This window comes from Schistocerca nitens, chromosome 4 (genome assembly GCF_023898315.1).
Source record: "Schistocerca nitens isolate TAMUIC-IGC-003100 chromosome 4, iqSchNite1.1, whole genome shotgun sequence".
Taxonomy (NCBI): domain Eukaryota; kingdom Metazoa; phylum Arthropoda; class Insecta; order Orthoptera; family Acrididae; genus Schistocerca; species Schistocerca nitens.
The window spans coordinates 290,199,986-290,216,671 of record NC_064617.1 but is presented as its reverse complement, the minus strand read 5'-3'; the positions used below and the strand labels follow the sequence as shown (position 1 = coordinate 290,216,671).

Below are 16,686 nucleotides of genomic sequence, written 5' to 3'. Positions count from 1 at the left end.
TACAATGACAATTATAAAGGAAAATAGTGTTATAACTGTGTAAAATAAAGTGCAAATTTCATGATAAAGACATATTTTTAGCGTATTTGAAATACATTGTAATCTTCCTTTGAGAACATACCACATTGATTACTTGCCACAAATGAAGGAAACTGTCACTGGAAGCATCTGCACATATGCAATTTACTCAAGACAAATTGTAGAAAAAACTACTGAACTAGTGTCTCAAGCTTTGCTCACCTAGGTGCTTAAGTATAAGAAACTTTTGGAATGGTTGCAGCATTAATGACAGTTGCAATGCTGTAAAAAATCCACCAAGAGATTGTTGGAAAGTAGCAAAAATTTCAGTTTCAGGGTAGGCACGTTAGAGAAATGAAATATAACAGTGGAACTTCAATGTATCTTTTACTGTAAGAATAATAATAATTAAAAAACAAAGGACTGTCAACCTATCATATACAGTTAAACCATCAGTTTTATCATTTGGAAACCAAAGGTGCTGTTTTTCACATTTATTAAACATACTTTATGAAAGTCATATGTAACTCAAATTCTGTCATTCTGAAGTAACTTCAGTGATATTTGTCCACTGACTGGAAAGATGGCAGCGCTGAAAGGACTGTGTGTCTCTCTTCAGCAGGCACGTCATCCTTCTCAGCTATTAGCTTCATCATGATAACTTTAGGGTCCACAACCTACAATAAAAGATTAGAGTATTACATTAGAATAATTAGAATTTATATGGAACAAAAGATAATAAAAATGAAAAATAAGGTCACGTGATGAAAGTTTTTATTCCTGGAATCATAGATTTGAAAGCATATGTTAACATTGTATCCTCTGATACGTATAACTGGCTAATGATTATACATGACAAACTCACATTGTCTTGCAAAGAAGAGAGAGAATGATCCGCTGAAGCAGCTTCAACAGACATCTTGCATTTTGAACAAAATTTTGGGGCATACGTCTGGCGCAACTTTAGGCGTTCCTCAGCAAGGCTCCTCTTTTCCTATAAAATTGAAGGAAACAATAACTTATGGAAACTGTTTTAATATACACGAAGGAAATTTTTTAACACAAATTATTTCTTATAACTAGGGCCCAGATATCCATGCAAAAGTATGTTGCATGTTTTGGGCATTTTGGGAGTGAATGCGTATTTCTAGGATTTCACTGTATAACAGCACAAATTTAGACATTTATAATGACGAGGAGGACTTGTCTGATGACGTGATACAAAAATAAATTGGAGGATCCAGTATTATAGTCAGAATTTAAAAGAGCTCTGGAAGACCTGAAATCAAATAAGGCAGACAGGACAGAGAACATTTCACCAAAATTGCGTAACTAACTGAGGAAAGTGGCAGCAAAGTGACTATTCAAGTTGGTGTGTAGAATCTATGAGACTGGCAGTGTACCATCAGACTTTCATAAATGTATCAACCAGACAATTCCAAAGATAGACAGGAAAGATAAGTGCAAGAATTATCACACAATAAGCACAACAGCTCAAGCATCCAAGCTGCCAACAAGAATGATATACAGAAGAATGGAAAAGAAAACAGAGGGTCTGTTAGGTGGCTTTAGGACAGGCAATGGCACCAGAGAGGCAGTTCTGACATGGTGGTTGATATGAAAGCAAGACTGAAGAAGTATTAAGAAATGTTCATTGGATTTGTTGACCTGGAAAAAGCATTTGACAATGTAAAATGGTGCCAGATGTTCTATAGGAAAAGATGGGTAATAAATAATACATACAAGAACCAAGACAGAACAGTAAGATTGGAAGACAAAGAACAAGATTAAAAAAGGGTGTAAGACCGCGATTGCAGTCTTCCCCCCCCCCCCCCCCCCTGTTCAATCTATACACTGAAGAAGCAATGGTGGGAATAAAAGAAATGTTCAAGAGTGAGATGAAAATTCAGGGTGAAAGGATACCAATGATAAAACTCACTGATGACATTGCTATCCTCAGTGAAAGTGAATATTTACAGGATCTGCTGAATGGAATGAACAATCTAATGAGTAAAGAATATAGATTGAGAGGAAACTGATGAAAGATGAAGGTAATGAGAAGTAGCTGAAATGAGAATAGTGAGAAACTTGACGTCAAAACTGGTGATCACGAAGTAGACAAAAAGTAACCCATACCAGATGAGGCAAGGAGGGCATAAAAAAGTGGACTAGAACAGGCAAAGGGGGCATTCCTGGCCAGGAGAAGTCTACTAGTATCAAACATAGGCTTTAATTTGAGGAAGAAATTTTTGAGAACGTATATTTGGAGCACAGCATTGTATGCTAGTGAATCATCGGCAGTGGGAGAATTGGAACAGAAGAAAATTGAAGTGTTTTGAGATGTGGAGCTATAGAAGAATGTTGAAAATTAGTGGACTGATAACATAAGGAATGAGGAGGTTCTCTGCAGAAGGTGTAACAACACCACTACTCAACATGACACTTCATCAAACCAGGTAGAAAACTGATGATTTAAAGGAAATAATAACAAAAAGCATAATTTTAACTCACATAATAGCACCATTTACTGATTCCCCCCACCCCCCTTCCTCTCCCCCACACGAATTATGCCAAATGTGCACAACATTTAGTGAACTTTGTTATTGTCTGTAAATCCATAGTGAGCTCAAGCCCCCTAGTTTGGCTTGGTTGATGTTGGTAGAATTCAATATACTTCATGTCAATACATTTAAATAAAAGATGGTCCTATTTTTGTTAAGCAATGCTGCCCCGTATATGATGATGATGATGAAGTCCCATACTCCTTGACAGAGCATAGGGGAACGATGCGGGAGACCCACACCACTGTACTAGACAAGGTCCTATTGGAGGTGATTTGCCATTGCCTTCCTCCGACTGTAATGAGGATGAATGATGATGATGACACAACAACACCCAGTCATCTTGAGGCAGGTGAAAATCCCTGGCCCCGCCGGGAATCAAACCCAGGACCCCGTGCTTGGGAAGCAAGAACGCTACCGCAAGACCACCAGCCATGTATGATGACGGCTGGAATAGCAATTGAAATATTTTAGCCTGACCTAAAGCTCATTACATGTTTAGCCCATGCACCACACTGCATGGCTGAAACAGTATGTTGGAAGTATGAGAGTGTGAATATGCTGACATCCTCCTCAAACTAGGTAAACAGATACACACAATACAAAAGTTTGATAATTCTGACAGCATGACTTTTCTTCCTACTGAAGGTATTCTTGAAACTGTTTGTCCATGTCGCTGCATTTAAAGATATACTGCTACGTTTTTCTTTTATTTCAACCAGATGGGGTACCTGGATAAATCTTCCCATTTTTTCCTGTGATAATTTTGAGTTAAGTCAGCAATACAACGTAAATTACCACAAATTTATCAAAATTACCACCTTTTGTTTCATTCATTGAAAAGCCTTAAGTTATTGACCCCGTATTAATAATTGAGCTCTTACTCCTAATGCCCCCTGTGGCTCTTGGTCCTAGACACTTTTGAAGGCAATTTTGCAGCTTGCATTAAAGATGCAGAAGTGGAAATTGAGAAAACACATTTGAAGCAAGACCTGATTTACATAAAATCAAATTTTTCACATCTGTCTGCAGCAATAAAGAAGTTGGAAGCTACAGGTAACTGGTGGCATATCTGACAATTAATTATCGGAGCGTTTGAAAAATGGAGAAACGGTTATTGCAGCAAAAGATAAGATGAACAAAGTTATTTGATCAAATTACATTTATGTAATACGGATAAAATAAAGCAGAAAAGTTATGAATATGAGAGGAAGGGTAGACCTACAGTGGCATGACAAATATTAGAGTAATATCATATTTTAAAAACTGAAATGAACTATATTTATGTTCCATGTTAATATTTAGTTTATAGTCCATTGTGAACCATCTTTCAGCTTTTTAGACCATCATCGGATAACTTAAGACTATACAGACAGTCCACAGAACATCAAAAAGACCTTTTATCATACAAAGTTTGTTATTCAAAAGAGGTGTGTCCATTTTGCGATTATATATCTACACGAAAAACACAAATTACATTTCAGTTTGATATAAGTACAAAGAAAAAAATATAATGACAATTTCTGGCAGATTAAATCAGTGTGGCAGATTGGGACTTGAGCCCGAGACCTTTGCCTTTCCTAGGCAATTGCTCTACCAAATGAGCTACCCGAGCATGACTCACACCCTGTCCTCATAGCTTTATTTCCACCTTACAAAGGTGGGTCGTGACTTGTGCACATGTAGCTCAGTCGGTAGAGCAATTGCCCAGGAAAGGCATAGGTCCCAGGTTTGAGTCCTGGTCCGGCACACAGTTTTAATCGCCTGAAAGTTTCATATCAGCACACACTCCACTGCAGAGTGAAAATTCATTGAGGGAAGAATTATGCTGTAATGATGTACTGCATGTTTTGGACACAAATGTTATGAGTATAAATCCCTAAACCCACTGACTAAATGACACAAACACACACATATTTTACTGCGCAAGTTATACAGTTAATAGTTAAAGTCTCTCAATGATAGCCAAACTGATAAATATCATGAACCAAATTAAAATACACAGCTGTGAGTAAATAAACCTTATATTACATTCAAAGATTAAAAGTATAAGAATATAAAAACCAAAACAGTCTACCAAGTGAGTACTGGCACAGACAACTGAACAAAGGTACTGGCGAAAATGATGAACAAGGCAAAGGAACAGGGGAGGACTATTAGAGGAGAGGAAGGATTTAATTCAATGTGGAGAACAGTTACATTATTTACAAAGAGCCTGTTATCTTAGGTGAGAACGTGTGTTGTCTAAGTGTGGTGTCAGCCTGCTCAGTCTTTCCTGGTGGCCCACTCTCCTTCCTACCCATCACCAGTGCCCCTGGGAGTGTACTCAAGCTGATTTTTTTGGCCCCTTCCTTAACTCGTTTAGGCTTGTTGTAGTTAACTATTTCTCAAAATTTCCTTTTGTGGTTCGTTGCCCATCCACATCCATGGCAGCTACTGTCACAGCTCTCACAAACATATTTTCCTTGGAAGGATTACCGTACATGCTTGTGACGGACAACAGTCCACAATTTGTTATCACAGAATTTTGAAGATTTTTGTATAAAGTGTGGCATTTGGCATGTTATGGCCTCTCCATTTCATCCTCAGTCAAATGATGAGGTGGAGCAGCTGGTCCGTACTTTCAAAACCCAGATGAAAAAAATACATCACACAATCTTCTCCAAATGATGCCCATGTTATGGTCTTGAGGTCCTATAGCTTCACTCTAGTCTGTGCCCGTGGCCTGGCAGAGCTGCTTCATGGCCGCCAGCTCCATAACGCTGCTTCACATGCTCTGGCCAATGCCCGGCCACCTGCTGCCACCCCCTTGCAGTGGTTCCATCTGGGTTTTGCCTTTTGGGCCCTTGGGTTTGATGGAACCTTAAGTGAGTACTGGTGACCATTCATAATTGCTGATGCTGCCGCCTCTGCATCACGCACGCTTCTGATGACTTGGTGTCCCAACACTATGACCAACTGCACCAACATGTAACCAACCACATCCCAGAGACCCCACTGCTGCCTCCACAGTCTGTACTGTCCCTGTGGCACCCCATGTCCCCTTCAATGCTTACACCATCGTCATTCTAGATGCTGCTGCTGCTGGACAGAGTAGTCAGCACCAGACTGCCTCCATCTATGTGGCCCCTGTCACTGCTGCCTTTGGTGCCAAGTGCCTAACTGGATGTGGAAAGGGATTTGGTGCCTTCATCACCAGTGCTCCCTTACCGTTTCTTGCGGGGGAGTTAGCAATGCACCTGTCCATGCCAGCTCCATTTCAGACCGGGTTCTCCTGTTACAGCAACACCTGCTGTAGCGGTCACCCACTTCATGGTGAACGGGATAAGGAGTGTTGTAATCCTATACAGTGAGTGTGTACAATTAAACAGCGCACCTCCACGGCTGGCCTAGAAAGGCTGCCACACATTGGTACAGACAGTGCAGCACGTGCTGTGCCATGTGCAAACAGCTGTATATAAACTGGTGCATCGAGCCCTCCATCGCTCTAATGTTTCCGTGACTGTGGAACACTTCCTGTTAAGACTCTGCATTAGTGTAACCCCTTATTTTGTGTGTGTTAATTATTACAATGTCATTCAGTGTGTCTGTATTTTCCTTTATATGGAATCAAATTAAAAGTTGGTTGGTGGGAATCCTAATATTGTGTTTGTGCAACATTACAATATAGAATGTCCATGATTCTGCTCAAGAAAACTTTGCAATTTGTTGTTCACTTTGTCAGCCACTTGACTATGAGCTTGACCCAACTCACTCCACATAGATTGTCCAACATCCAAGGTGTCACACAGTTGAGTACCACAAGCTTCCAGTTATGTGATAGCTACTGATATGACTGAAAAGTTGGCACTGATGCAATGCTAAGTTTGCAGACAAGGTACATGTAAAGACCTCTTTCACAGTTTTGATAGTACTTGACTCATTGCTATCAAGCTCACAAAAGAGTGTCTTTATTTTGGCGTATTTGATGCAGTAATATTGAGCAGTATTAAGCCAAGAACCTCACTGTGTAAGAACAGGCTGAGAGGGCAGAGGCATGAAGATGCTTGTTCATTTGATTTCTGCACCTATAGCAGAGCTCTCACACAGATTCTTTTTTCCACAAGTAATTAATCTGTCCACATCAGGCTGATTTGACCACACCTCTTATGCAGTTCTGTGTAACACACATGAAAGGCAACTGATGTACACTACAATGGGGGTACAGAATCTGAAACCTTTTGGTTCCTTTAGCCATTTAAGAAGCACCATCCATTACCAGCAGCACAATGTTGTCTGTTCACATTGTCCAGCCACGGTGGCTTCATAGAGTTGTCAAACAAAATGGCAAATGCCGAGTTATTTACTCTCTTGAGAGCTTCACATGTTAGAAAGAACTGCCGACTTTTAGAACACTAATGACAATATTTGAAACACACACCCACCCACATTGGTCGTTACACCTATGGCCAACCAGGTCAGCAACACTAATTTGTATTTTGTTGGGTACCTCCTCACAGCACATGGATAAATACTTCTTTCTCAATGTGGATGTGTTGTATACTTCTCCAAGAACTATCTGAAGTGTGGATTTTTCAGCTTATCCAACAAGATGTTGCAAAGCATTATGCACATTAAAGTGCTTGTCTGCACTAACTTCAGCTCCACACAGTTTACAAAATAATATTTCCCCATTAGTGCTGAAGACTGCTGAAGACAACTCCATGCTGTTGGAGTACTTTATTTTCAGCATGTTCACCAGGCTCAATTTGTATACAAACTGAACAATGTGACAATGTCATGCTTGGGTAACTCAGTTGGTAGAGAGCACATGCCCTCGAAAGGCAAAGGTCCTGAGTTCACGTCTCAGTCCGGCACACAGTTTTAATCTGCCAGGAAGTTTCAGAACGGCTATTGTTTCCCCTTGCTTTCAGTTGTTTTCAATACCAACATGACAAAGTCACATTAGTTAATGTTACATGCCCAGATCAGTCAATCATCCAGGCTGTTGCAGTTACTGAAAAGGCTGCTGCTCCTCTCCAACAACCATATAATCATTCAAGAAACAATAGTGAGCAGCTGACTGTGCCAATTTTCTGCATAAATGGAAAAGTACGTGGAGCCACAACACATTGATAATCTTTAATATGCTTCTACCCTTGTCGCAAAAGCAGTTCTTGGGTCAAGGCTTCAGCTGATGGAAATGACAGACTCGGAAAGCAGTTAAAGGAGGCCAGGAACAGGAAAGCTACAGTTCACATGGAATATATCTGGAACTTACAAAATATGCCAGTATTTAATGAAAAAGTTATTTGTGCAGTTGCTGAACAATATTCAGTGCTTCAGAAAAATTCAAGAGGAATGGAAGGTAGCAAGAATTATAAATATGCACAAGAGAGGAAATAAAAAATAATGTTCATATTACATTTGCATTTTAAATGTTGCTTATAAAATCATTCAGAGGAAACTCCAGCCAAAAGCAGAAACATTTTTAAAGGAGGAACAGTGCAGCTTTCGTAAAGGCAGGCCTAGTGCAGATGCAACATTTGTTTTAAAACAATTGATAGAAAACAAAAGAGCAGTTAACAGGCTACTATTTATTTGCAGATGATCAAATTCCCCTAGGGGGAAGAAAAAAATGGCAGAGGTGCTACCTAATACAGGTCGCATGAAGACACAAACATGGGTCAGAGTAGCTAATTACATTTTCTGAGTACCTTTGCTACATAAAACTTTCTGGCATTAACTAAAAAGTACAAAATATTGTCCCCCAGGCAATAAAGGAATTTTTCTTTTGCCTGTTTATGTTTCATGGCAAATTTTCAAATTATACTGAAATATGAAGACAAATTCCTGTAATGTATGGGAGAAACAGATATATTAGGAAGCAAGTAGGGAGATGCAGAGGACAGTGACAGGAGTCCCACTATAAAGGAACTATTTAATGGCAACTGGGGCACAGAATCTGGAAACAAGTCAGTTGCATCTCTGAGTGTTATTGTGATAAGCAATAAGTTTCATACAGAAATTTTTGTTGCTAGTTCAAGGTATTCACCAAGCCTAACTCCAAGAATGGAAGCATTACTAGCAGTATTTTTTACATTCAGTCATCCTCATGCAGAGAGGTGACCAGTCTAACAAGACCTGTGTTTTATATTATCTTACCCTTAGATAACTGTTAGCTGAGGGAGGATATCCCCATCAGTGTGGTCCTGAAAGTAGCTATTTTGTAACTGACTTTCCTATGATTTGATCACCATTCTGCAATTAACAACAACATAACAGTCAAAGTTATATGATAGATAACATTATAATCTCTTCTGTTCCTTTTTCACCTTGGGACATCACCTTGCAAATAATACAGATAATTGTGGTTCCTTATAAACTGAATGCTAGTTGAGTGCCTAAGAATCATAACTAAGGAAATCACTGTAACAATTCAAAAACCTTATTTAAAAAAATCACCTCTAACAGCTGCTTTTCTTGCTTCCGGAGAGATGTAAGCTGTTGCTGAATGTCAGAGAACTGTTTACTGTGTTGATCTCCCAACTGTCGTGCCTCTTCTAATGCTTGCAAACCTTCTTCTCTTATAACATCAGCGGCCTGCAATATGTTGACAGAAACAGAAAATATACAACAAAGTACAAAGCATTTGTTACAGTTGGATTACATAATAATATATAATCTGTGGAAAACTTGTTGACACTAATTCATATCCTTGATACTTCACTTACTATATTTTTGTCTTCATCTTTTGTGTAAGTTACAGCAAAATCATTTTTTACACAGAAAGCTCAACATCTTCATTGTCAGTGAAATGAATATTGTCGACTACATGAAGATATGTTTTCACTGGGTGCTGCAGCAACCTCTCAGACAGCCCTCCACTGACTATTTCCACATCCCTGTGGTAGAACCAACAGATGGAGTCTTCTCATCCTGAGGTCTGAGTGACCTACGCTTCCTTTCTGGCTTGTCCCACCTATCCCCCTATCCCCCTCGGGAAAGGAACTATTAACTCCAACAGCTAGAACAGTGTATGTTCTTCTATATGTTTTTATCAACAGAACCGAATCACACCTCCTAAAGCTAAATTTCTGATAATATGCTCTATCAGAAAATTCAGCTTCAAATAAGCCTTTTCTTCACATCTATCTTCTGCTGAACACCATCTCTATTCAGTGTGCTGTTATCTATATTTATACATGTATCTATATTCCAAAATTTTAAAATGCTATAATACCAATATGTGAATTTATCCAAAAACACAAATGAAGTACTCACAAAATCATTACAAAGACACATAGTATATGTACAAGGTGTACAATTTTGCTTCCGTCGTCTGCCGATAGGTGGCGACAATGGTAAGTAGTGGTTGAAAGAAAGGCAGTTAGCTTGGACCTCAGTCAACGTCATTCAAACATTAGTAGATTTGTGTCTGCATCATAAAGTTATTCTTGATTGAAAATGCCAGTTTACGAGCCTAATTCTTGTCGTTTGTGGGAGTGTTACTGTTTTGTTTCAATATGAAGAAAGTAGCGGCTGAGTCTCATCGAATGCTCTCAAGTACATATGGTAAGGATGCTATTAGTGAAAGACTGTGTTGTGAGTGGTTTCATGCTTCAAGAAAGGTGATTTTAACATTGTAGACTGGCACAGTGGAGGAGAGAGTGTTTTCGAAGATGCAGAATTGGAGACATTGCTGAGTGAAGACTCGCGTCAAACTCAAGAATAATTGGCACAATTAGTGGGAGTGACACAGCAAGCCATTTCAAAACATCTCAAGGCTACAGGCATGATTCAGAAAGAAGGAACTTGGGTCCTGTGTGAGCTGAAACGAAGACACATTGAACGGTGTTTGTGAACACTTGCTTCAAAGGCAAAAAAGGAAGGGATTTCTGCATTGCATTGTGACTGGGGATGAAAAATGGGTTGATTACGATAATTCCACGTCAACGGCATGTCCTATGACGTGTTAAAACCAAGTGAAACAATCACAGGTGCTTGTTATCAAATGCATTAATTCGTTTGAGCAGAGCATTAAAAGACAAATGGCCGCAATACAGTGAGAGGCACAATAAAGTGATTTTGCAGCACAACAGTGCTCGACCCCACATTGCAAAAAGAGGTCAAAACATACTTGGAAACGTTAAAATGGGAACACCCACCCGCCGTATTCTCCAGACATTGCTCCCTCTGACTATCACCTGTTTAGATCAATGATGCATGACCTGTCTGATCAACACTTCCGATCTCATGAAGAAGTCACAAATTGGATAGATTCATGGATCGCTTCAATAGATGAACAATTTTTTCGATGCGGGGTTCGTACACTGCCCGAAAGATGGGAGAAAGTAGTGGCCAGCGATGGAAAATACTCTGAATGATACATGTGTAACCAATTTGTTTCATTAAAGCCTCAAATGTTGGGGGATATACACATTTTAGTCATCATATAACCGAGTCTATGCCCACCAAAGATACGGAAATGCAACAGTGAAAGACAGCAGAGAGAGAGAGAGAGAGAGAGAGAGAGAGAGAGAGAGAGAGAGAGAGTGGGAGGGGGGAAGGAAGATAAGAGTGAACTACATCCAATAGGACTAGGATTGGTAGACCACTGTGTGTTTCAAACAGCCTCTAAGCTGATGACCAATATACTACTTTTGTTACACATACATAACATAATACAAATACAGGGTGTTACATTTATCTGGTGACTGCCTGGCCGGGGTACTGCAGTCCGGCCACAGAAGCCACACATGCCGGTCGAATGGGTCCCATGGGACTGCACTACGCCTCCCCCTTTTTTGTGGGTTTTAGCCTGAAGGCCATACAGACATACGGGCCTTGTCGGCCAGTGTGATTCGAGCAGTGAAACAGGCATCATGAGTGTAACAGTGAAGTTTGTGAACACAACAAGGGCAAGAGTGAATTCCACTATGAGTGTTTATTTATGATTTGTATGTGCACACCAAGTCTGCACATACTGTTTGGAGGTTGTTTGAACAGAAGTTTACTGGTGTTAATGTTCTGAGTTGTGGTGCAGTTCACAAATTAGTGGTTAATTTCGTGAAACAGGAAGTGTTCATGAAAAGAAGTGTAAACGACAACATTGTCTTGACACTGCATACCACCTTGAAAATTCTCCTAAAAAGTCTCTTAGATGTCTTTCACAGCAAACACAAATATCATGCACCTCTGTACAAAGAGGTGCTAAGCTGCTTGGGTTCAAATGGTTCAAATGGCTCTGAGCACTATGGGACTCAACTGCTGTGGTCATAAGTCCCCTAGAACTTAGAACTACTTAAACCTAACTAACCTAAGGACATCACACACATCCATGCCCGAGGCAGGATTCGAACCTGCAACCGTAGCGGTCGTGCGGTTCCAGACTGTAGCGCCTTTAACTGCTCGGCCACTCCGGCCGGCTAGCTGCTTGGGCTAAGGCCCTATAAAGTATCAGTAGTACAAGAATTTCAACCTGGTGATCCTGCGACAGGGTTAAGTTTTGTGAATGGGTTTTGAAACAAGTGCATGATGGTGAAATGGATCCTTACCTCATTCTGTTTCCAGATAAGGCTTGGTTCCATTTACACGGGTCCATTAATTCCCAAAACTGTCAACATTGGAGCACAGACAGGCCTGTTGAGCTTCACAAGGAACCTCTTCATGATCAGAAAATAGGGGTGTGGCACACAATTAGTGGTTACAGACTAATAGGCCGATTTTTTTTTAATCAGGATGGACGGAAGCAGGATTGCACCACCGTCCTCCCGAATGCGAGTCCGGTATGGTACAATATTAAGACAGAAGAAATTTGGAAGAGATAGTTAATATAAAGCAAATCAAATAAATGCAGTAGGAGCTACACGGAAATGAAGTAACAATAAAGAGAGCATTTTGTGACAAATGAATAAATAAAGTAAATAATTAATAAAAAATAAAATACCGCATGAGTGGAAAAAACATAAACTGTTTACAAGAAACAGAAGAACAGTAGTGTTGTAACAACTGAAATTTTTAACAAATAAGTTATGGGGTAGTTGTTGAAATTCTAATGTATGATGAATAATATCTGAATTAACTGTAGAACATATCTGAAGTAGTCAGAGAACGTGAAAAAAGTGTTGAGACAAGAAACTGTTGAGCAGAAAACACAGTTAGGTGAGAATGGGTAAAACATGAAAGCCCTCTCTTATTAATATATTGTAGCCAGCTGTGGCCACAGGAAAGATAAAATGAAATATGGATCATTTCACAAACTTAATTATTGGTTACATAACATTAGAATACACTATATAATGTGAAATTTATGGATTAAACATCAAAGCAAAAATATTACTGTACTTGAGAAAGAGACTCAAGCTGATGGCTTCTTCCCACCAGATCTTCTTCAAGGGCTCTTAGTCTAAGCCACTCAGCTTCCAACTTGTGCTTCTCTTCTTGAGCTTTGGCACGTTCTATTTCAGCCTCTTCACGAGCTGCTCGAACAGTAGCCATTGCTGCATCTATCTCAACTACCATCTGTCAAAATAAAAATACCTGTCAGTAACTTTTCAACACAGAAAGCAGAGAAAAAGATTGTAGGAAGGCTGCAAATGTCATAAAGAAAATTGTGCAAAAGTAATATTAGAAATTAAAAGAAAATTTCAGTGTTATCTCATTATGTTAAAACGCCAAAAATACAATAAAATTCAGATTGAGGTGGCAATATGAGTACAATCCTAGCTCATGTTACTGAGGTGTGGTACCTCTGCATGGGATAGTGTACTGGCTTTGTGCTGAGAGACCAGGAAAAGAAAAAAAAAAAAATTGCTATCTTGTCACAGAAATGTATGGAAACGACTCAGCCTTTCGAAGAAGGCATGGGCACAGAGAGTAAAAAAGCTTATTATGGGCTAATGTGTTTTCTGGTACTGTTGTTGCAGACTCAGTAACGTCTTCAAATTCTGTGTCTGTCAATGTAATTGGCAGACGTTTTCTGAATAGATACTCAACATTAAATTAAATTTACAGCAGTCTTCAAAAAATATTTGTACACATATTTGTAATTTATAAATATACATCTACAGATAAATATAATAGAAAGAAACATTCCCACACACACACATATCCATCCGCACATATACCAATATATATGTGCAGATGGATAAGAGAGTGTGTGTGTGTGTGTGTGTGTGTGTGTGTGTCTATATATATATATATATATATATACCTGTCCCTTTTTCCCCCTAAGGTAAGTCTTTCCGCTCCCGGGATTGGAATGACTCCTTACCCTCTCCCTTAAAACCCACATCCTTTCGTCTTTCCCTCTCCTTCCCTCTTTCCTGATGAAGCAACGGTGGATTGCGAAAGCTTGATATTTGTGTGTGTGTTTGTGTGTTTTTTATTGTGTCTATCTACCAGCGCTTTCCCGTTTGGTAAGTCACAGCATCTTTTTTTAATACATCTACATATAAATGTACATATAAACAGCAGAATATTCACTGCCAACCGATCAGTGGTTATAATGGTATATAATAATCATCATTCCCAATGGTTGCTTTTGTCATTTAGGCAGTTTGGACATTTTGTGACATTTCAACTTGAGAATGGTTATAAAGTCATAAAAATAGAATAAATGAATAGTCTAATGGCAAAAATTTCTTCCAAAATGATTGTGTATGTAGGGGGAATGCGAGTCTGCATTTACACTTGAAAAATTGTGTACTCGCTCTCCTTTCTATGCAGGATTTGTCCACCTGTACCTGACAACAGACTCAAGTGAAAAGTGGGTAGAAGCAGAGGCTGACAAGTCGAGTCTTTGAGCACAGGGAGATGGCAAGTTCGGAGATGACATCATAGGAGTCGCTGGTAATATATGGAGCTCATTTCTGATCTCTAACTTGAGGATACTATAAAATCAAAAGGCTATAACTTATATTCAGAAGGTGAAATTCTAAGACAGCTGATAGACAAATACAGGGTCTGGCAGAACTGACTAAGCAGTTTCTATCGATTACCGCTGGTACTGTGGTGGGGGTAGTCAGTTGCATGTGGTCGGCCTTTGTTCAATTGCTCACCCCATTTCAGTAGCCAACATGGTCTGGACCAATGCACATCGTGGTTTTGCCGCTCACGTGTATTACGAAAACAACGGATCTGTGATCGCTATACAATGAGCTTTCTGGCGACAGTTCAACATTCCACACAACAATGCTGTTCCCAATTCAAATACAATTTGTTGTTGGGTTCAGTAGTTGGAGGAAACTGATAGCACACTAAAAATAGATACACATGGATGACGCAGATCCATCAGAACACCAGAAAATTTGCAGCAGGGGAGAACAGCAGTTCAACAGTCCCCGTAATTTTCTGCTCAATGACATGCTGTTGCATTGGGGATTTCAGACCGCAGTTTGAGAAGGATTCTGCAATGCAATTTGAAGTTCCATCTTTTCAAAATAATGATTGTTCGAGAATTACACCCAGCAGACTATGCCAACCGTCAAAATATGTGTGAGCAAATGCTTGCTCAGATCCCTCCGAATGCAGCTTTCTTCAGTAGTGACGAGACACATTTTCATCTTAGTGGGTGCGTGAATAAGCAAAACTTTCACTACTGGGCTGAAAACAACCCCTGAATTATTCATGAAAGACTGCAACATTCTCCTAAAGTGGCAGTGTGGTGTTCCATAACACAATTTGGCGTGGTAGGCCCTTACTTTTTTGAGGAGGAAGGAGTAACCATGACAGGGAGTTCCACATGTTACACTTCAATGTTGCAAAATTTTCTGCAACCCAGAATGGACGAGATTGTTGAAGAACATGGACTGGGGGACTTGTGGTTCCAACAGGATAGAGCTACTGCTCACACATCTCGAATTTCACCTGATGTTTTGAGAGAAATGTTTCTGGGATGCCTCGCCTCTTTGAGTGGTGATGTTGGGTGACCTGCACGGTCACCAGATTTGAGCATTTGTAACTACTTTCTTTGGGGATACCTGAAGGAAAAGATTTTCAAAAGCTGCCCTCACACCCTACCAGAGTTAAAAGAGCAGATTATTGACAAAGTGAATGCCATACCCTGTGATGTGTGTGCAATAGCTGCTCAAAACTTCAGGGAATGCCTACCACAATGTATTGATGCTGATGGCCATAATCTTGAGGACATTATTTTGAAACCTAAATTAATATAAAATGGTATATTGTACTAATTTAGAAAATAAAAACATTTTTTTCTCTATACATCCAGATTTACTTTTTATTGCTCCTTAAAACTGTTTAGTCAGTTTTGCGGCACTCTCTATGACAATAGAAAAGTCATCGCAGCTTTTGGAACTGTTTGTTTCTTTCTCAGGGAGGAAAGAGGAATAAATAGGAGAAAATTAGAAAGGAGGAGTAGAACACTCAGATCCCATGGTCACCCACCTGCTGTGAGGATGATGGGAGACAAAGACGAAAGAGGAAGTGTTAGAGATAGTACAGTGGAAACCACTGTGTCAGTTTCAGTCCAGAAATGATAGAAGGATGGGGTGAGAAGTAAACACGGATGCAGAAAAAGAGAAACGATAAGTCAAATGAATACTGCAGTTAAGAACTTCAGGGACATGAATATAAAAAAGGAAAAAATAACAGAAAGTAAGCTACCCCCAATTTTTCCCTGACGCATGAACTGACAGTTACATTTTAAATTACTGTCCCAGCAGTATAAAAATGAAGAACCACAAACCTTCTCTCGATCCATTTCCCGTGTTCTGTTTAGACGAGCCAATGTTTCAATGCGTGACTTCTCAGCAGCAAGTTTTAGGTGCTCTTCTTTTATTTGTTGCAGATGTTGTTGGCGTTCCTCAGCTAGTGACTGCTTCACGTGCTGTAATTATACAAAATATTACTGAAGCTATGATACAACCTTACCACAACTAATTACAAGAGGAAGAATTACATTGCAGGAACTCATTTCCAAAATCAAACTTTACTGAAATACAGAGAAAAATACGCTCTATTTACTAATCACAAAGAATGATAGCTTTTGGAACAAGGGGTCCTTACACATGAAAAGAGAAAGGGAAGCATTGACAGGCTGCATAACACGGTCACCGAGGAGCTTAAGTCAACAGAGGCACAGGAGGACAGGATGAGAGGAAGA

General features: G+C 39.6%; 1 protein-coding gene across 3 annotated transcripts in view; it reads right to left on the bottom strand.

The window, feature by feature from the left end:
- Positions 1–458: 458 nt before the first annotated feature.
- LOC126252846 (fas-binding factor 1) overlaps positions 459–16,686 on the bottom strand; it is a 97,294-nt gene continuing 81,066 nt past the window's right edge. For all 3 annotated transcript variants that reach the window (XM_049953794.1, XM_049953792.1, XM_049953793.1), the window contains exons 13-17: positions 16,270–16,410; positions 12,906–13,082; positions 9,024–9,161; positions 884–1,012; positions 459–695 (exon numbers count right to left, since the gene is read on the bottom strand). In XM_049953794.1, the coding sequence (XP_049809751.1) occupies positions 573–695; positions 884–1,012; positions 9,024–9,161; positions 12,906–13,082; positions 16,270–16,410 (708 nt within the window). In that variant the 3' untranslated portion in view covers positions 459–572. The remainder of the gene's footprint in view (positions 696–883; positions 1,013–9,023; positions 9,162–12,905; positions 13,083–16,269; positions 16,411–16,686) is intronic.